Source organism: Gossypium arboreum, chromosome 11 (assembly GCF_025698485.1).
Source record: "Gossypium arboreum isolate Shixiya-1 chromosome 11, ASM2569848v2, whole genome shotgun sequence".
NCBI lineage: Eukaryota > Viridiplantae > Streptophyta > Magnoliopsida > Malvales > Malvaceae > Gossypium > Gossypium arboreum.
The window spans coordinates 119,117,850-119,140,514 of record NC_069080.1 but is presented as its reverse complement, the minus strand read 5'-3'; the positions used below and the strand labels follow the sequence as shown (position 1 = coordinate 119,140,514).

The following is a 22,665-nucleotide window of genomic DNA, read 5'->3' as shown; positions in this document are numbered from 1 at the left end:
ATGATTTTTTTTAAGAAATTTACCGGTGGGAACCCGATAATTAATATTACGTACTTTATAGGCTCATTAATGGTAAATATTTACCACAAGTTTTAAAACCGTTTCATATTCAATACGAGAATTGAACCCTCAATCACTTATTAATATAAAGAGAAACATTGCTAATAGAGAAATAAATTTAAGTTTTGGAATAAAAATATTGATTTCATCATCTCTCAAAATAAAAAAAACATATTGATTTCATCAATTATATAATATATATTAGCATGTTAAATTAAAAAGTTATGATGTACAAACGAAAAGCAAAGTCTTTGAGCACTTAATAACACTAATGCTCTAATCAGATCAGTCCACCATGTTCCAATACATGAAAAACACAGTGATTAGCTGCTAATATCTATATGTTTTATGTAGTTGCTGCAAACTTTTATTCAATTAAAGATTGAATTGGGTTTTGGTTTTTTTCAAGTTGATCATAGATGAATCACAAAGTACAGCATTTTCTTCTCCGAGCCTCCGGTTCCGATGGCACTTCTGTCACTTTCGGTTTATCTACCTACGAAGATCGATTGATGGATCCCTTTTCAGTTCCAGCTAAGGCCATTCAAATCAAACTGTTTGCAGCTTGAAGCAGCATCGTTTTCTTCATGGACATTTAAATCCAGCTTTGTTTCAAAATAAGGTAGTCTATTAACTGTTTGCAGCTTGAAACCTTCTTGATCTTCATTTCTGCCATTAAATTTCCCCTCAGAGAAGCTGCCATGCCCTTTCTCTCCTTGTAATCCTACACTCATGGATAAATCACTGGTACTTCTATCAGCAAAGAACATTCTTCTTTCTGCATCATTGCCTAGTTTCATGTCGGTGAATGGTTTCAGCTCGGTTTGTGGCAGCAACCGATCTTCCAGTACATGATCTCTTTGCTCCATGAATGAAGTGCTGTTGTAAGTTCTTAAACAAATCCCATTGTTGTGTATTTCTTGCTCTTTCTGAGATCCATCACATGATGTCAAGCAACTATCCATTGAACAATCAGTAGGTGGAGTTGCTTGTGTTTGTCCTTGCTGGGGACATAAACCTTGCAAGTCTTTCAAATCCGGAAAGGCGGAGTTCAGGCATTGGTTGGACACTTTGGACACTAATTCAGATAGCTGAACTTTGGCTGCTTCAAGTCCCATGTTACCCAAATTTTGTCTTCCAAGTGTCTCTTGAGCTTTCTCCAACACTGCCTGTAAGTATTTCCCTTGAGCCTCAATACGAAGCTGTAAATGTCGCTGCACCTGGTTCGATATCGAACTTATCAGACCATGGCTTAACTAAACTACAATAAAAAGCATTACCAAAAGGAATGTTATGTACCTCAAGCTGTTCATGCAGCCTTCTCTGCACTTCGATTTGCATTTGCAACGCTTCGCCGATTTGTAATCCTCTGTAGTTCATCAACATCAAAGTCAATACATGAAAAAAAAAATACGATTGACTACAAAACTATATGTGAAAAGATTATTAATCATTAATCATCTTACTTGTTTGTTTGAGGGCCAATACTTAAGTTATTCATGTGAGTTCCAGTTGCTTCAGACATTCTATCTCCTGCCATTGCAACAGCGCCTATATCCATTGAGTTTAAATTGTTAATTATCATAAAAAATGAAAAGCTCTAAACTCAAAATTACTATTTGAAGTTTACTATATCCATTTTATAAGATGAAGGGGAACACAGTCATCTTACCTATCTTGTTGCTGCCATTATTAGCTTGTCCATGGAGATTCTTACTGAGTCTGTATTTCTGCAGCCAAAAGGAGAGATCTAATTAGCCCTTGTAAAATATAAACTAACTCGTCTGCACCGTGAAACCCGAGGTTTCACTGGATGATGTCGATAAATTACCTGCAGATGACTCTTGAGATGGTATAAGGTAAGGCCAGGAATCCCCATTAGTTTCATTACTGTTTTAGGAGTAGCCTCTGCAACACAAGGGAAAAGAAAAAGGTGCAATCATTTGTATTAGCCTAAGACAGTTTATGCATGGATTTAATCTGGGATTTGTTCAGATTTTGTGTACTCACTGTCGGCGCCTCCGAGCTGATTGGCAGCCTCGATGAACCGCTCATGAAGATCGGGCGTCCACTTGAGTCTTGGCTTGGCGTCAGTTGAAAGAACAAGACCAGAATCTCCAGGGCCATTCCCTCCTTGAAGGAACAAATGCCTCTCAGGGTGAATGTTCTTCCCTTGATGTTGGTACATTTTTCTGTCTCCAAAAGAAAGTACTCAAACATGTAAGTTGTTAAGGCTTGTTGTTGAACCAGCTACAACTAAAAACCCATGCTCGGTACACGTATCGGCTTCGTTCTTTTACCTGATCCAGTCGCTTCGATCTTCTGTTCTTCAAGTTTTCCACAGACTGCTCTTACTTAATCACTTGTTTTATGACCAAGTCTTACAAGCCAAAGATGAACCCCCAAGCAGGGCTTTTTATAAAGCAAGATAAGAGAAGCATAGAATCTGGGACACAAGTAATGGAAAAACCTGACCGAATCCAATATTCACAGTGAGTGAAAAATCAACATTGCCCCTTCTACTTTGTTAACTGTGGGCCAAATCAAGTCTACTTTCCATTCTAAGACAGTACAAGCCATTTGAATTCCTCAAAACACCTCAGGACTTGCACTAGGAATTGATCCACCAAATATAATATATGTATATGTATATATGTATGAATGTATGTATGTATGTACGTATTCGTCCCTACTGGCAAAGGCAAAGAATCATATTCCCAGATATTAGAGTTGGGGAGTTGGATTAGGGGAATCCACTATGTTGTGCTTGAGAGCTCTTCCATGGTCTCAATTTCAAAGAAGATTCTTCAACTCTTATACCTTTGTTCTTCACCTTGTTGTCGATTTTTTTTTTTTTTTTTTTGCTTTCAGGTTGTCAATGTATGCACACAATGCAACTAATGAGAATATAAATAAGGTTTTTAGTTTCAATGTTATCTGATATTAAAGGTTGCAGATGGAGACACAAACAAAGTTTTAACTGGTTTTTATTAAGAGAATTTAGAGAGAAGATTCTTTTTGACTGGTTCATCTAGAAACTTTGGAATTAGATACATACAAGAAATGAAATTAATTATTAAATAAATAAAAATGGGGGAAGAAAATAAAAGATGCTCTTCTTTGGAAGAGATTGTTTGGGGGCAAGGAATGGAATATGGAATACATTCCCTTTTGTCTCCTTCAGTAAGTTTGGTACTTATTCAGCCCTTTTAAAACTCCTTAAATATCCGTATTCAATACATACCCGTATTCGATAATCGCAGTCTCTAATTGTTTGAAAGGAATGAAAGGGACCCAAATTACCTTTTGTGGTGTTTGAACAGGCAAAAGACAGCCGGCCCTTGACGGTGAATCCTAAGCACCTTGAGACCTTAATTAAAGCAGGTAAATTGTACTTGCTTCCATACTTGCCCATGGCCCTGTACATGACAACTTGCCCCTTGACTTTGTGCTTTTGTGTGTGTTCCGTGCTTTCCCTGATTCTCTTGCATGAATCTATACGCTCTTCTTTCTCTATTTCATCACTTTTCTTATCTTAATTAACCCCTTAGATAAGGCTCCTTATATTTACATATATGTATAAATCCATGCAAATTCTTCCTTTTTCCTCTCTTCCTGCATGAAACAGCACGTAAAAAAAAATGGAAATACGGACTATATAATCATGCAGGCCATCAACTCGTCATTCTTTTCCTCTTCAAGTGCTCGTATCCGACGTCCGTTTAGAGTGAGTTGCAGTTGGGAAAGCTAAAAACAAATGTGTCAACTGCAAGTTCATGATGCTTATGCTGTATTCTGTTAAAGCTAGTATGGGGGATCGATCCAGTCTTTGGCAATAACCAGGAATTATGCTATATACCTATTTAAAATAAATATATATATAAAAGAATAATATCTTCATGATCAAAGAGTTATTGCAGAATAAATTCGTAATATTAAGTTATCAAAGACCAAATCTGTGCCAAAATCATAAGAACCAAGAAATAAAAACTTGATGATATGAGGGATACATATATCTCTGATATATATATATATATATATGCAGATACGCCATTAAAAAGAGTGTCTGAGAAATTTCAAAGTAGAAACAAAATTAGAACTCTTTGACAGTTTTTGTTTTAAAGCAATTATAAATAAAATTCCAATACCTTCGATAATGTCTTCTCGTTAGTTTTTGGAAAAATCTAGCTATATATACATACATACATATTATGCAGTTTGGGAGAATCTAATATCAAAACCTTTACACAAAAGCAAAAAAAGGCAGAATCCCTAAATAGTTTGCTGGCATGTGGACCGGAATATATAAGGCATTGCTTCAGATATAAATGAGCTCACTTTTCGAGAAATGTTCAGATTCTTTTATTTTTTAAAGTATTCATGTAATACATATACGAGAGGATAACATTGGTGGGTATGAGTATGACTAATTGACTATGAATATGACAATTAATCCATGAATAAAACATGAATAATACTTTCTAGTTTTGAAATTAACCATGTTTTCAGGTTTTCACCATAATTATTACAAAACAAAAAAGAATCCCACAATCTTGTTTGAGTTCTGTATATACATATACATATATATAAATTTTCCCATTTTATCAGCCCTATTATGTTGACAGACAAAAGTAATTTTGCTTAGACAAAAAACAGGTACTTTGGATTTCATGTTTCAAAAGTACATATACCTTAACCTACTTGCTAGTACTTTATTTCATGATCATTTCCAACATTAGTATATTAAAAAAAAAATTCTCCACTTTTCCTCATGTTATCAAATAATATGATTTCCATTACTTTCGATTATTTCATTTGTTACATCTATCATCACGATAAATATGTTGCGAACCAAAATTTAGGTGATTGAGCGGTACAAAAGGAATAGTTAACTTTTGCATGCTGTTACATGCAAACTGTTACCATATCTCCAAGGATGATATTCTTTCACTTTAAGAAGAGGGGAACATTGATATTTATTCTTCCTTGTACAGACATTGTTCCTTTTTATTAATTCTCTGCGGTAATCTAATTTTACTTTTATCAAACACTGGAGATGAAAGCTGTGAAAACAGCAAAACACCCCACCACATGCTAAGAATATCATTTTTATCACTCGTTACATGTTGAATACAATTCGTTTCGATACTATTCATTATATTTACAATTATGATAAATATGATACGACAAAAAATAATCATAATAAAAAATTATCGATATTCATCACTATTCGTTATATTTATAATCGCGATAAAAATGTGATGAGGAGAACACATTCACGATTATGATTGGCCGAAATGGAAAGTGAGAAATGACCACGGAATGATATTCCCTTGTGGGGGAAAAACAAAAAGTTAGAAAAAAAAATTCCCAAAGAATTGGAATCTAAGAATCTGAACTCAAACTAAAGCCAATGAGTCATATTCTCAAGTCAAGAATTTTTATTTTTTATTTTTAAAATTTTTGTTTTTTTTTTGGGGGGGGGTTTATTTATTCTTCTCAACCCAAAGCCACAAAAAATGGGTTCTCTCTCCCTTTTAGCTTAATTTAGTTGGATGCGTTGGAGCATTCATAAATTCAAAAACACTGAGACCACTTTACAAGAATATTGCCTAGTTTAGAGATTGCTTATGTTTTATTTTGATATGTAGCTTGAGTATCGTCCCTTTGCGTTATTCTTTTAGCTTTCATTGGCTGACAGCAACAACGAACTCATCGTATCATCATCTACGCCCCATTTTTTCTCCTATACACACACACCAGTTTAAAAGTTTTCAAAGCTTTTCACCATTTGTTCTTTTACTTTCAATTATAATATATTATATATATGAGTGTATGTGTATGTATAGGTTGTGATAAGATTATCCCACTTCAGTTGAAAGCATTGATATTAATTTCATTGCATCTGATACATTTTTCGTCGCCAAAGAATATGATTCCATGGGCTGAACATAAAACTTTGAGGTTGGCTCATGAGTTTGAGATAATGCATGGCGCCGCCATCCTCATTTATATTTCGACAAAAATACCGTTTCGGTCGCTCTGAGACGGATTGGACTTAGGGATGGATTCGGGTCATCTCTGGTTCTTGCAAGAAAAAGGTCAATTATGAGAGCATCAGTGCTTGTGTTCCAGGATGCCTTCTTAGTAAAAGAGAAAGTAAAGGATGTATAATTGAAGAGTTAATTGCGCCAAATATCCTCAAACTATGACCCGCCTTCTAAATTAATCCTCAAATTTAAAATGTTCTAATTATATTATTTATTATTGATGTTATATCAATTATATCTTTTATTATTGGAACTGTTAATTTAATACCATTGAATGACACGTAAAATTTTATGTAACATAATTTAAAATAAAACTTTAAAGAAAAATGAATATTGTAAAATTATTAGTTTTGAGGTTTTCTAAACTTTTACAAAATCATCTTTCACTTTCTCTTCTTTTTTTTCAATTTTACTTTATTTTTAATTTTTCATTTTAAATTATGTCGTAAAATTTTACATGTCATTTCATAGTTAAATGAACAATTTCAACAATGAAAAGATATGATTGATGTAATTAAAACATTTTAAAGTGTGAGGATGTTTAAAGCAATTAAGTCATGATCGAAAGGCAATCCTATTGGGGAACTAATGCCTACACTTTATACTTAATCCCCAAGGCTACTACTTATTGGCTGATGAATGTAGAGTGATTCCATATTGTACCAAATTGGAAGATGTAAAGTGGTCTCCATCATACTAATTATTGTACTAGTTGCTTGACAATCAAAACCTTGTTGTTATGATATAACAAATACGAGATATAATAATTTAAAAGTGTATTTTTTAAAAAAAATGTAACATATTTTGGTCTAACATTTACTTTAGGTTTAAATAACATAGTGCATGGGTGAAATGGTAGTAATTGTTGTGTGAATATATGCATGATCGTCCAACACATGGAAGAAGAATATGTGAGTGTTTTTAGAATTTTCTTTTACATGAGTTCTCTCTTTCTCTAATATTAATCATACATTGAAGAACCAAATCATAAAAGGGTGATTATATATAAATATGTAGATCCATTGAGTAGTCTTCATGCATAGTTGCAGATTGGGGGAATATTATTAGATCAATGGCAACAACATTTTGAAAGGAAGTTGAAATGATAAGTGTCCGAACACCATCCGTGCCATCTTCTTCTCTTAGTAAATAAACTAGGAGAAAGGGGGTGTAATGTTCCATAAAAAGGTCACCCTTCTCAAACACCATCCATGCCATCTTCTTCTCTTAAGTTCACATTCCTAAAATAGTTCCATGAAAGGTAGCAACATAAATAAAGCTTTTGTTTAATAGTATTATTAATACCCCTTTGCATAGTTTAGTAGTATAGAGAGTCAAGGCTGTCCATTTCATGCATATATTCCCAAACCATTTTCATTGCTTGTGGCTATATGTATAATATATAAAAGGGTAGCTAGGTCCATGGAACTTAGGAATCCTGGTCCAACTGCATCTTTTGGTTTTTCCTACTTTTCTCCCTTCTAATCTTCACCTCCTTCCATTCCTTTCACTTCAAAGAGATTTGTTTCAAAAACTTCCAAACAACACCCAAACATAGATTTTTTTTTTTTAAAAGGCTAATGATAAGAAGGAGGAGGAGGAGGAGGAGGAGGAGGAGGAAGAGGAGGCAGCTTATGATCTTTACCGTTTTATCTAGGCAAACTTCATACTTTTATTATACTCGGATAGACTCTTACCTTATGTTTGAATGATTAATAATAAAAGAAAAGGAATGGAGTGGAAGGTTAGAAAAGGTGAGGAATATATTTTCCTTGTTTAGATAGTTAAAATTAATAAAGAAGTAAAATAAAAAAAATATTTTTTTGTTTGGTTAAGATGTAGAAAGTAAAATAAATAATTTGCTTAAGTAATTTTTCAAGTATAATCTTTCTTAAAAACATATATTAAATAAATTAAATTATAAAATATAAAATATCAATCTTCTTCATAAAAATTAAATGAAAAAGTATAAATTAATTTGATATAAATTTAAAAATGATAAAGAGTCCTAATAATTCAAAAAGTATTGAAAATAATTTTGATAGTTTGTTGATTTGATTCACGTATTAAAAGTAAAAAAAATTGTCATATTCTTAAGAATTATAATAATCCAATAAAACAAAAGCTTGATTATTTTAAAAATAGAACCATTTACAACAAAGTAAGAAATTGTTAAAATTTAAGCAAAATATATATATTCAAGAAAATATTCAAAATACAAAAATCATATTAAAGTAATAATAATAATAATAAAGATTGCCTTTAGTCTCAAAGAAAGATCATCTATGGCCCAAAGTTCTAAGATTCAACTATAAATGGGACGATCTTCTACCTAATGAGCTACGGAATTCCAATTGTTCTCGTTTTTGGAAAGGACTTTGTAATGTTTGGAAGGAAATGTACAAATAGGTTATGGTACCAACATCAATTTTTAGAGAGATAATTGGGTGCCTGACGTAGGGCATTTTATGATGTATGGTAAGGTTTAACCCTTTTAAGTGTGGGACTATAGTTACTTTGTCAAGTGCTTGGATTGGGATTGGTATAGCCTTTACTTGCCTAATGAGGTGAGTACTCGAACTGCAATCATCATGACTCCTTCAAAGACCGACATCGAGGATGTTTTGTGGACCACAACATAGAAAATATTTCCTATGGTTGGTGTTCAATCTGTGGTGCAGAGGAAGAGGATGTTAGCCATGTGCTCAGAGGATGTGTTATTGTTGCATTCATCTTGATTAAATTGATTAAACCTTCATTGTTGCATAAGGTGTTTTTGATGGACTAACTAAAAAATGGAATCTTGGTCTTTATAGGATAATAATGGAAATGGATAGTCTTGAATTATTAAGCTCGATTTCAATAATATTGTAACACCCCTTACTCGACCTAATCGTCAGGTTCGAGTCATCGAATGCTATGGTCATTGTCGGAGCAACTACGAGCAATCATATACTTTCTGACCATTTAAATATGTAATTCAGCATTAAATGCATTCACGACATGATACGCAATCATTTTTTGGCCTCACATGAGCTTACGAAAGCTCTTTTGCTAACTCGAGTATGAATTAGGACTAATGTGTAAAGTTTTAAAAGTTTTGGGTCGATATCACAACCTCAAAGCTTCCTCGTCGAGGTGACATCATCTCAGTGAGTCACGTCACGATAACATGATTACATACATCGCGACGTCACTCACTATCGAACGACATTGCTATGTTAAAGACCTCTCATCGCGACATTGCCCCTGTTTTTGCCAAAATGCACATTTGGTACTTGTTTCAAGTATTTCCAAACCATTCCAAACATGTTTCCATCCCATCTTCACAAAAAATAAAGTCATTAAACCAACCCAATTGACAACCATCTCAAATATAAAACTAATTAATTAACCATTATATATATCTTACTAACTAATTCGTCAAGTTTTAACCATATACGTACCCATTCCATCTATTCCTACCAAAATGCCCTCAATTCCAACTCAAACACTATTATCTTACCAATTGGAAACTACCGATTCAATAAATTAGCATGAATAAGTTAAAACATATACTAAACTACCTAACGTAATTATCATTTATCTTACCATTCCAAAAACATTGTCTAACTTAACCAATTTAAATAGCCTAATTGATAATTTAACATGTCAAACTATTCAATGGTAAATTCATCATTCATACATCATAAAATTTAACCAAAATATGTACTAATAATATAAATACCAAATAGTACATCCAACATTAACCATCACCACAAACACATAATGTCATTCACTACAAAATCAACATAGCATACTGAGAACCCTTATGTATGTCACATAATCTAGACTCAAAATGAATATACAACTACTGTTGTAACACCTAGAACTTGGCTTAGACGTTATAGCCGAATCTGGAAGTGTTACGAAGAAGGGTTTTGAAACCGATGATACTTCGATAAAACATCCAAGTTAAAAACGTATTCAATTATATATTTATTACTGAAATGGTTACATGTTATCCTTTAAGGTTAACCAAAACATTTCGCAGCGGAAGTTTGAAAAAAACCGATTAAATCAAAACTGTGCTTGTATTTTCAAAATTAACATTTGTTCATGTGAAATCGGTATTTTGTCGAGTCGTCGTAGTTTTAGAAATCATAACACAACGAAACCAAAAATTTAAACCAAACAGTCCAAAAAGTACGGAGAGTCCAAAAATTACAAAAACTCCCACGAAAGCTGGGAATTCCAGTAAAAACCATAAAAAATAATAACGAAAAATAGTTTCCCGTCAAGTGGTCACTGCCAAGCCCCCGTCGCACTGACCTTCCTATGTTTGTGGATTACCTGAATAAAACAGACAAACAGAGGTGATATTACAAATACGCAGTGTGTAACCCAACAGAAATAGTCATGCAACATATACAATATTTCATATACAGTCAGATATGGATTCAGACCTAAGTCCATACAGATACAGATATCAAAATCAAATAAACAGAACAGATATACAGAATCCTACCCCCATCCTGTACACACCATATCCGCCCATCCCATCACACCATGTGGGGTTAGAAACATCCACCCATCCCTACACACCATATAGTGTCGATGCGACACATAACAGATAATATGCAGTCAAGCTGCCAGAATATAGGCGAAAGGTCGCCGTACAGATCATTTCCTCCACATATACAAATCACAAACCAAACACAGATACAAAATATATAATTAACATGCTTGTGTATAAATAACATATATATACTCAAACAAAACAGTTATACATACTTATCAGTGTCCTACTCAAATCAGACTATCAGAATATCAAATCACATGAATTAGGATTTGATTAGCCCTTACCGACCCTACGGTAGGTCCACAGTTGATCAGAACGACCCATGCAACCCTAGGAAAAATTTAAAATTTTGGGCCCACACGCTCAGATTGGCCTTGCCTGTGTGGCCCACACGGCCTGGCCCAAACCTATACTCTCGTGTAGGCCTACACGCCCAATCTGGCCTAGCTCGTATAGCTCACACCCATGCGTCCGTGTCCTTTGCATGGCCACGCCTTTGTTAGACACACGGCCCTGTCTCATACACGGCCAGCCACATGCCCGTGTGGCGTCGACAGACCCATTTTTGGCTTTCGTCGAAACTCAATTTTTCGTGTTAGGAGTACATAACTGGTACGGTTTTGACGCTATAGCACTCCCGAGCCCACCAGAACCTAAAGATAGCATTCCAATGACCTATTAGCAACCAATTTACGATTTCACAAAACTAAATCGAGCAACGCTCATAAACTTATCAACGTAAAAATGACCACACGTAATAAACTATACCGTTGAAGTGAAAATCACCGTTTTATTGCCTTCTGCTACACAACAGTCCGCAGAAATCAGATTCTCTATAATCAACTTTATGCTACTACAATGAAAAAAATTGAAAAGCTTACAGAAACCGCGCGAAGAATAGGAAAAGTGAAAAAAATTGAAGGGAACGAAAGAAAAAGAAACAAGGAAATGGAGGGGGGACAAAAAGATGAAAACGACAGAAAAAAATGAAAAAGAGGCAGAAAATGACGTCAAATTTTGGGAAGAGAGAGAAAATTTTTTAAAAAAAGAAACTAAAATAATAATAATAACCTATTTCATTAATATCCCAACTCCCCACAACAACCACATCCCAAAATATCCTTCCCACTAACCACATCCAACTACTTCAAACTCCCAACTCCACCGAACCTCTAATAAACAACCGAAACAAAAATTATCACCCACGCTCACGTAGGAATTTGAACACAAGACCTCCAGCACAGTAACTCCTTACCACTCAAACCAACAAACTCATTCTAATACAGCTTTACAAACAATTTTATATAAGCCCACCCACCAAGGATAAGGCTTGAATAAAAAATAACAAAAATTCCAACAGTGGGACTTGAACCCACAACTTTTCACACACACCTAGAACACTTAGCCACTAAAGCAAATACACATTTACATCAAGTTTTACAGAAACAAAATTAAATTATTCAGGGCATTGCAACTGTCTTTGGATAGTGTGTGCACCCTCACTAATCCTATAACAGCCTATTTTTCAGTAGTGTCAAAAACGATGATTTTGAAACCCCATTTCTGATGTTTGATAGGGTTAGTATTAAAGTTTGGTCCCTTAATTTATCCGAATTGGTAGTTAAATAAATCAAGGCCAATTTGTACAAGGACTAAATTATAAAAATACATAACTATAGATTTATAATTGGCCAAAGACTTAAGGATTTATATAGCAATTAAATCAAGGCCTAAAATGGAAAATAAGCCATTTTAGAATGATAGTGGATGGTTGGTAGGATGTTTTGTTCAAATAATATTAAAATTATAATAAAAATAATATATATATATATATTATAAAGACTAATTAACATAAAAAAAGGAAGCGATCATCTTTACAGTTTTCTTTCTTCTCCACGAAAGTACAAAAGGAAACCTAGGAAGCCATTTTTGAAGCTCAAATACTTTTGGCACTTGCATGGTATGTTCAATTTAGTCATTTTCTTGTAATTTATATGTTTTTGATGTTGTGAGAGCTTGATTTAGCTAACTCATGTACTAATTTGTAAAATTGTTAAAGTTTTTAAAAGTTTCCATTGTTGAATGCTTGATGAAATTAGTGTTAATTTGTTGGATTTTAAGCCTAGTTATGAAAAATGACTAGTTTGTAAAGTTTAATTGTTTATTTTTGAACATAGGGACTAAAGTGCATAAATTTTATAGTTTATGTTAATATTATGTAATTATAGATAATAGAGGGTTAAATAAGTATGTAATTGAGATAGGTTTCAAAATCGAGGATCAAATTTAAAAGTTATGGCAATTTCAATTTTAGGGACTAAATTAAATTAAATGCGAAAATTTAGGGAACTTTCAAAAAATAAAATTGAAATGTCATATACATATAATAGGATGATATAAGGTATTTAGAATTGATAAACTAAAATGAATTATCATATAGATCGATATTTGAACCAACCAAAAGATAGTCAAGAAAATAGCAAAATTACGAATTAGTCCTCGACATCTTATTTGTTGTTGTTTTTTGCCAGGTAAGTTCATATGGTGTGGTTATATGGAATTATAATATGTATATTTAAATTATAAATTTGTGTTGTGTGAATATGATTTGAATTGTTTACGATTTGGTATAAAAAAGTGAGATATGGACTAAATTATAAAGAAATGATTATATGTGCCAAATGTGCCCAACTGAATGTAATAAAGAATAGGTGGACACGTTTGCACGTGCGCATAAAACAAACGATTGTTATAAAATAATTTTAAAGCGCAATTTTACTGCAAGCATACTGGTCAGTTATAATATTTGTAATGTTACAATGAAACACCTGAATATTCCAAGGATCAAACCCCAAAGAGATGGTGATTGAGTAATGGATAGCATAAACTATAGAGTCTAAGTGGCTACTGGTATGATTTTATGGTATGGCAAATCATAATAAGAAAATTTTGTAAGAAAATTAAATATGTTAATTTATGGACTAAATTGCAAAGAGTACAAAACTAAGAAATTAATCAGTAAATGAATAAAGGTGGTTGGTTGATTCAGATGTGGTTCGTCGATCCTCAAACGAGGGACTTAAATCGTTTAAATTACTAAGTGACTCCATTTTATCTTTCGATCTTAATTTTATCTACTTAGACGAATTAATTCGATTTATCTCTTGATCTCACCGGTTAATCTAGGACTAATGAATGGATGTACAAAAAGATTACCTCTCGGTCTCACTTGCTTAGATATTCCCTTAAGGGCATCACTTCCTATTTTTTTAAATCTATTCGATTTAATCTAATTTATTACGATTTAGTCCTTTGTCCAAAATTCAGCTTACCCACATCTTCGTCAACCAGCTCCCTTTTTAGGTTTAGCTACTCATGCTGAAAATAAAGAGAATGAACATGGAAATGAATAGTAAGGAAGTCATTAAAGTAAAACTTACAAAAAAATATATATAAAAGTTTGGATTTTTATGCAAGAAAACTTAAAGAACATGAAACTAAAGACATTCAACAAGAAAATCTAAAACAATAAACATAAAAGGAACAAACTTTAGCTGATTGAAAGTAAAAGAAACTAAAATATATTAAACTAAAGCTATGTCTTACAACCAAGGTATAATGACTGAAAGTGTAAATAAACCTAAGCTATACTGATAACTAACTTAACTAACACTAAAAACATCAAGAACAAGAAGTAAATATAGAAAAATAAACTCTAAAACTAAGAAAAAAGAAAAGAAAATGAAAACCCCAGAAAAGTTGCAGAGAAACTAAGAGAAAACCTAGAGAAAACTAAGGCTAAAACTAAGCTAATGTGTGTGTCTCTCCTCCTCAGCCAAAATGGGTTGTTTTAGGTTGAATGCTGATGAATTTTTGTTGCCAAAATTGCCCCTACACAGGCCTTGGGTGATTGGTGGATCAGGTGAACAAAGACTACCATTTTTGTCCAATCTTGTCCCCCTCACGATGTTGGTAACATGATACCCAAAAGAGGATATCGCCATACCTCAGACAATCATGTGTTAATAAAATAGAAACAAGTTGGAAAAATTGATAACGATGTTAATAAAAATCCTCCAAAATTTTGACGTAACGTGTATGTTAGCACAAATTTAACATGACACCGGCCATAATATCTAGAATATAATAAAATAAATTATTTTAATATAATGTGGATTTTAATTACAAAAATACACTTATTGAAAATTAATTTATTATAAAAATTAAAAGTAAAACTATTTTTTTTTTACTTTACTTTACTAATTACTTTAGCAAATAAATAAAATTTAATTGGTTCTATTTAATAAAAATAAGCAAAAAAAAAAGTGTGTAAAATAGATAACAATTGAGTCAAAGTTCTCAAAACAAAGAAACACTTCATTTTAATCCTTTAAAAATTTAAAATTAGAAGTTAGGACTGTAAAATTATACTTTGGTCTTTGAAAAAAATTATTTAGTCCTTTTAAAATTAATAAAATTATAAATTCATATATGATAAAATTATATTTTAACCTTCCAAAAGTTTATAATTTATTTGTGATTTCCCCAAAATTTGATAAATTAGCCTCTATATGACTTAATATATTTTTATATTTATATTTGCTAGCTATATTTTTCTACTTGATTTATTTGTTTTTGATCGATTTATTTCGTATTAAGAATTTATGTTCTTTAAATTACTTTTTGTTGGTTGGCTAGTAGTTTTATTACGGAAACTATTCAATATTATTTTTTAGTAATTAAAACATAAAAGGACATGAAAAGAATGTGTAAAATTAAATATAAAATAACTAATTATTTTTACCCGTGTGAAGCACGAGTTTTTCTATTTATACAAATTAATTGGAATATAATATTTTGTAATATTGCGAATATATTATATGCGAAAATTTTTATGGAAAATATTAAATTTTAAATAGTATTAAAAACTATTTTACCGAGATAATTATTGTATTAATTAAAATATATTTCATTTTATTAATATTTTAATAAAAATATAAACATATATTAAATAAAATGATTTATTGAGAGACAAAATTATGATCATAATTTTATTTACAATAAAAATTAAGAAAGTATTGTAAGAAAAATTAATATTCTTTAATTTTCATGTAAAATTTCTGAAAACACTAAAATTTAAATATAATTAAATGCTTGTTTGTACTAATAATAAGTATAAGTTACAAAATAAATAAATTTATTTATTTAAAGTTGAAACAAAAAATTAATAGTAAATTCTATATTAGAAAATTATTTAATTTCAACCAAATAATGCTTAAATAAATTAAAATGCTATATAATAATATAAATTTTAGACACTACAATGTTAAAATAATTCAAGCAACCATTGCTGTTTTTGATAAGTTTTTTTCAAATAATGTATATGCAAAACACTTATTTTATTAATATTTAAATAAATATAATTTATTATATTTATAAAAATATTTCTATTCATTAGTATGCAATTTTTTTAAATCATAAAGATTAAAATAATTTATATAATTTCATAAAAGTATGATATTAAAAATTAAAAGTGAAAATTAATTATTCAAAATGGAAATTAAATAAGATAAATTCCTTTTCCTAAGCAATATAAAAATTATTGGGAGTTAACGATATTAACATATTTCTAAAATTAGATAATATTTTAAATTATAGGGACTAAATGAGAAAATTAGAAAAATGTTTCGCCCTTTATAAAATAAATTAAAAACACTAAGAGATTTATATTGCAAATAACCCCTTCGTGTTTCCCATATATATAATAATAAGAAAGACATTTTTCTTTTTCTTTTTTTTTCACGTGTAATGAGGTAGTTGGAAAATAAAAATAAAAACTTGATTTTTTGTATTTTTTTCATTGCTACATTTTGTTATCTTTTAAGTCAGGTTTTAATCAGACGTGGGAAAATTCAAATATTTTAGTTTTCAATACTAGAAACATCATTCATAGCTCCCTAATAATTATGTAGTTTCTAACACCGGAAATTTTACATTTTTCAAAAGAGCAAAATTAAAACAGGATGTTTCTATTTATTGTTGGGAGAGGTACAGCAAAATTCGTTTATGGATAATATTTTACATAAAAGTTATTTTAAAAATAATTATATTTTTTTATAAGTTGATGTCATTTTAGAGTTTGATAAGTTATTTTTAACTTTAACGGTTAGACTTCAAAAGTCGATGATATTATAGCTGATTGTTATAAGATTAAATCTGATTATTACATGCAATTATATTATTTTGTGATTTGTGTTGAGATTTTAGTTTTAATTTTAATTATAATTTAATGCATGATGTTTAGAGTTGTTTATTATTTAAAAGATTATTATTAATGTTAAAATAAGCGTCGATAAAGGTAGTAGAATGATTACAAAGTAATAAGAAAAGGAAAAATAAAACACATAAATTGTACGTGTAAACCCTTTCGGGAAAAAACCACGGGCAGAGAAAGGAAAAATTCACTAATGTTGAAAACTGAATAATACAAGAGGAAGGTTGAAAAACCCTATTCTAGTCAATGTGAAATGGAAAAAGTATAGTTCTATACAAATTTTACTTGTGCGACATGGTCTGTATAAAAATTGCTACAGACCCCCTTATTTTGCCACTATAATTATTTCTTCAAGTAACGAGATTCGACTCACACAAACTCTATCAAGTAATAAAAAATTATATTTAAAATTTAATTTAAAAACGAAACTCACTTTAAATATAATTTAAAAATAAACATTTTAGAACTTAAACAGCTGTCCCAAAATTTAAAATTTTCATATAATTTTAATAATATACATGTAACATGCATGTAAGATAATGACTAATATACATATAAACAAAAGACAACATATCATATCATATATGATTAATGCTTATATGTAATTATTTTCCCCATTTTCTTGATTGAAAAGAAATATTTTGATTTTTCTTTTATGTTTTATACAGCACCATGTCAAGAATATTCATAATGAAATTTCAAAGTTACAAGGACCACCATGATTGTGGATATATTAGAATATTAATTATTTTCCCTTTTTATCTCAATTTTTCATATATCAACATATAAAAATTCATCAATTATAAAATAGTGCATTTATTATAATTATTTTAAAGAGAGAGTATTTGATGTATTGTTAGTATATAGATTTTATGTACCATCAATTAAAATAAAATAATACATCGTCACCGATGTAAACAAAAACTATTGAAGGGTTTAAATATTAATATAAATAAATTTATTTTAAAAATAAATATTAATTTATATTTATTAAACTTAAATAGATACAAAATATCAAATTCAAGACACAAAATTTAAAATTTAAAATTCAAAATTCAAAACTTAAAACTTAAAACTTGAAACTCGACATTTGAAAGAGAAACAAAATAATTATAATTAATATTTAATTATGTTTAAATAAAATTAATTGTATTTATTTTCAAGTCATTTAATATTTTTATTTTATTTTATACCAATAATAATGTATCATCTTATTATTAAATTAACGGTACATAAAATTTATGCACCAACTGTTTGTGAAATGGTAAAATAAAATTACGTTGATATTAGCAAAGAAAAAAGATTGAAAGATCAATTTATTGAGATTAATTTCAATAAACATAAATTCTACTAAAAATGCAAACAATTATTACATAAATATGTATTTTAGATAGCTAAGTTGAAACCCAGATAGAAGCTAGAAAAGCCTCCAATTTTTTTGTTGGAATATGAAGATGATAAACAGCATATAACTATGGTGGTGGAGGTCCAAATCCAGGTGGTCCAGGTGGCCCTGGTGGACCCATTGGACCACCAAAACAGTCTCCAAGCAGCCAGCAGCAACACAGAAAGCTCAAACTGCAAAAATATACACAATTTTTTATGCTTCCTTCATATTTGGATATAAATACCAAAATATAATCTTTCAAACCCCTAATGAATACTTACCAAGAACCAATGAAGTCACAAATACCACCGGAAAAACCCGGTCCGGGAGGAGGACCGCCCCATCCCGGAGGTCCTCCTGGTCCACCTGGCCCCATTTTGATTTCTCCCTAGCAACAACTGGTGAACTTACACTTGACAATGGAGGGAAACCTGATAAGAAAAGCTTGAAACTTCATGGAAGGTGGCTTTATAGGAATGAATTTGGTTTACTTAAACGAGAAGGATCCATCTGTCTATGAATCACATTTTTTTGAACTTATTAATTCTGCAACTACCATTCTTATTAAACCTACCATTCTCGAAAGCTGGTTGATAGTCACAAAGGTGTTTTTTATAAAAGTTATAATGTCTCCCAGGGCAATCGGTTTTCCTCATCCTTTCTCCTGTTTTGGCACCTTCTATGACATGAGATTTCTTAACCGACACACCTCCAATTTAGTATATGCTTTGTCGATTGAGTTTTAGTTCAATTAATATGAATATTGTTATCAATGTAAGAGAACATAGTTTGAGCGCATTGGAATATATTATCCTCCTATTTATAGGTTGAGGAGCAAGGGGTGAAACCAGAAAATTTTTTTAATTGAGCCTAAATAAATAATAATAATTTTTAAGAGGGCCGAAGTGTAATTTTACCTTTACTAATTTAAAATTTTAAAATTTTCATTTTAGGAGATGGAGGCCCTTGCTACCGCCCCTAACTATGCTCTTGTTGGGGAGGGGTTATAGATAATTTTAAGTATTATGTTAAAAATAACAAATATTACCAGAATTTATAATGAGATTATTAGAAAAGGTTAATGACTGAAATTAGGAGGTATTAAACCCTAAAATCAAAATAATGTTTATGTATGGACATATGAATAGGCAATACTTCATCTTAATTCCCTTCCTTCTCTTAAAATGGTTACTCTAGTACCTCAGCGGTTCTTTTATTCCTGTTTGTTGAATTGGTATAATTCTTGTTTAGTCCTCATTCTTAATAATTGATTTACATTTTAGTAATATTCATTTTAGTTTAATTTAATCTTGAACACACAGATCCTAGCTATTATATTCAATTTTTGTAACAAGGTAAACATATTGCTCTTTTCTATCATAATGTAATTCTTTAATTAAAGTGTTATTTTAAAATTATTATTCAAATAAATTTGAAATTTTCCCCAAGAAAATCTAATTGCTTAAAATATTTTTGAAATAATTTTAAGCCAAAATATATATATATATATATATTGATAATTGGGAGAGGGAATGGGATTACTGGCGATTGAAAATATGAAACATTGACATCATAATGTTTTTTAATTCTAAATTTTATTGTTTTGATAATTAATTTTAGTACTTATATAACACTGGTCAAATTTCAATTTTGATACTTATACTATGTTTAAATTTGAAATTTAATTTTTATAGAATATGATACTTGTACTATGCTCAGATTTACTCTCTTCTCTCTTTTTTAATCTGACCGATCAATGATTGGACACAATGATGATCGCGGCTAGAAGAGGAGAGAGAAAAATGAGAAAAAAAACAAAATGAAAAAAAAAAAGTAACCGACACGGTAAGGTTGTTTTTTTTTGTTATAAAAAATCTTATGTTTTTATTTAAATTTGGCATCGTTGACCCCCTTCGTTTATTTTAATTTTCTAAATGAAAAATGATTTAATTGCTCATAAGGGTCTCTAACAGTCAACCTTCAAGTCAACAGCTTTAGCTAACGGGAGTAAAGTACAGAGAGTTAATTGGATATTTTGAAAGTATAAGGGCCACATTAGAACAAACCCCAAAGTACAGGGGTCAATGGTGCCATTAACCCTTATGAATATGATGTGTAAAAAACATACGCAAATCTAAAATATATAGGAAGCAACCTACCAATCTTTAATATTTTTAGATTATTGGGCCTGCCACGTGTTTCTTTTCATAGATAGTTGTATAGATATGAAAAAAAAACTAATTAAATATATGTATATTATATATAAAATAATTAATCGAATTGATACCACGAATTAACAATATTTTTATCTTTTATATTTTTACATATTTAATTAAGATAATTGAAAATTATTATTTAAGATTTCAACACATTATTAATAATCGAAATAAAAGCCTTTTATAAAAATATTTTTAATATAAAATAGTTTTTAATTTATAGGTATCACTTAAGCAGTGTCGGTAGCCTCTGATTGATGTTTCTGCATCCCCTTTGAAAGACAAAAGCAAAGTCATGTCGTTTAGATTTACCGAATCTACCGCTAAAGTAGTAATAGTAATGTACGCACGCATTCTTCCTCTACGTTGAATTGCTTCATCTAAATTTGTATAATTTAAAAGGCAATTAGTAAAAATATTTTTACTGTGAAGTGAATTGAATTTTAACTTAATTGATATTAGTATTATTGTTAATATAAGAGAACGTAGATTCGAGTGTAATGAAGTACATTATCCTCTTATTTAAAAATTTAGGAGGAGTTATGGGTTAATTCTAATCATTCTATAAAAAAAAAGTAGATGCGACAATAAATATAAAGCATAAAAGACAATAATTCTATTTAAAGTTCATTATAATTGAATGTATTTAAGTTTGCAAGATTTTAAAATTGTCAATGGGTAAAATTTAGCGATATTTAAGATAAATTTTAATTAAAACAGTGAGAATATTATAGATGAAAACTTATAAAAATATTTTTTAAAATTTTGATGCTTCAAATGTGATCCTACAACAATAGTATTGTGAATTTTTTTAAGAAAAATTTAAATTAATATCACATCTATTTGTGGTTGAACAACAGAACAAACTATTAATGAAAAACAAATGCAACAATACATATTAAATTTGAAAGACGTAATTGTAGATGTGAACGTGATAAATAGCATAATAATAACCATAAAATTAATAGTCATAATAACCCTTCTCACTATCAGAAAGTGAAAAAGTGAAGAAAAACAGAGTCCTCAAAAGAATCCTCTAAGAAATGTAAATAACTTATGTGATTAATATGGTATAAAATATTCTTGGTCACATACTTGATATACGCCTAAATATTTCATTAAATTCTATTAAGATTCTCTTAAATCGAAAAGAGATAATGTGGATATGAATCTAATTTATGATAAAATTTACATTGAATCAAATTTAGCATACAAAAACAATAACTCTAATAGTTTGGATGATACTAACACATCTAGAAATAGAAGACTTATTCGGGAATCATGATTAAAGAATTTTATTCTATTAGAGATAAAATTAATTAAAATTACTTTATTATTTTATTTGTTTTCATTATTTAACATGTTTTTCTTTCTTACTTTAAAATAATGTTTATTTGCTACATTTGTTCTTACATATTTAGCTTTTAGCTTTTAATAAAGCATATGAGAAATTATCAATTTTATCTAGTTAGTTTGTTACGTAAATATATCGATATAATCGAATCACATGCATAGTATATTAAATGTTTATTAGTCCAATTACATTATTCAATTCACATGATTGGTTAAATCAATTTCATCAACAATGATGCTCGAATAAAAGAGGTGTAATTGAATTAAACCAAACTTAAATAGTATCAAGCTCAAACTCGAGCTCAACTTAAAATTTGAGATTCAATATTTAAACTTGAGCTTATTTATCAAATTTTATACTCGAGCTCAGTTAAAGTTGTTCATATTTAAACTCGGGCTTGTTCATAATAAAAAAAAATATTAAAATAAAAAGTTTAATTAAACTTATAAACCGTCCAAATTAAATATTATGATACTTGAATTCGGGTTTTATTGCTTGAACTCCGGTCAATATAATCAAATTCGAATATTTTTCAAGTAAAACTCGACTACCTAACAAACACCCCTGAGAATATGAAGTTGCCTGGTGTTCACTGCAAATAAAAATAGTTTTGGGTAGGAAAAAGTGTAAAAATGTGTATCTGAAATTTTTGCATTTGTTTCCCCAACATTCATATGTTATCTAGTCTCCATTAAACTAAACAGTGTACAGTTTGAAACACAGAGAGCTTTAACAACTGAGAAATAAAAACATACATAAATTA

At 30.1% G+C, this 22,665-nt stretch overlaps 1 protein-coding gene and 1 long non-coding RNA gene across 4 annotated transcripts; both read right to left on the bottom strand.

Annotated features, from left to right (window-relative positions):
• Positions 1-238: 238 nt before the first annotated feature.
• Positions 239-2,682, bottom strand: LOC108472865 (myb-related protein 2-like). 3 transcript variants are annotated; one of them, XM_017774423.2, is made up of 7 exons: positions 2,361-2,682; positions 2,071-2,256; positions 1,892-1,968; positions 1,733-1,790; positions 1,527-1,611; positions 1,360-1,429; positions 239-1,280 (listed from the first exon to the last, which is right to left on the bottom strand). In XM_017774423.2, the coding sequence occupies exons 2-7, from the start codon at positions 2,246-2,248 to the stop codon at positions 585-587; spliced, it is 1,164 nt and encodes a 387-aa protein (XP_017629912.1). In that variant the 5' UTR covers positions 2,249-2,256; positions 2,361-2,682; the 3' UTR covers positions 239-584. The 3 variants fall into 3 exon arrangements, with proteins under 3 accessions (XP_017629912.1, XP_017629911.1, XP_052876797.1); XM_017774422.2 differs by having other exon boundaries at positions 2,071-2,252; positions 2,361-2,504; XM_053020837.1 differs by having other exon boundaries at positions 1,527-1,593; positions 2,071-2,252; positions 2,361-2,504.
• A 15,549-nt stretch (positions 2,683-18,231) lies between these two features.
• Positions 18,232-18,966, bottom strand: LOC108472676 (uncharacterized). Its single transcript, XR_001869578.2, has 2 exons — positions 18,614-18,966; positions 18,232-18,523 (listed from the first exon to the last, which is right to left on the bottom strand). It is a non-coding gene; the product is annotated as an uncharacterized LOC108472676 (long non-coding RNA).
• Between the last annotated feature and the right edge of the window lie 3,699 nt (positions 18,967-22,665).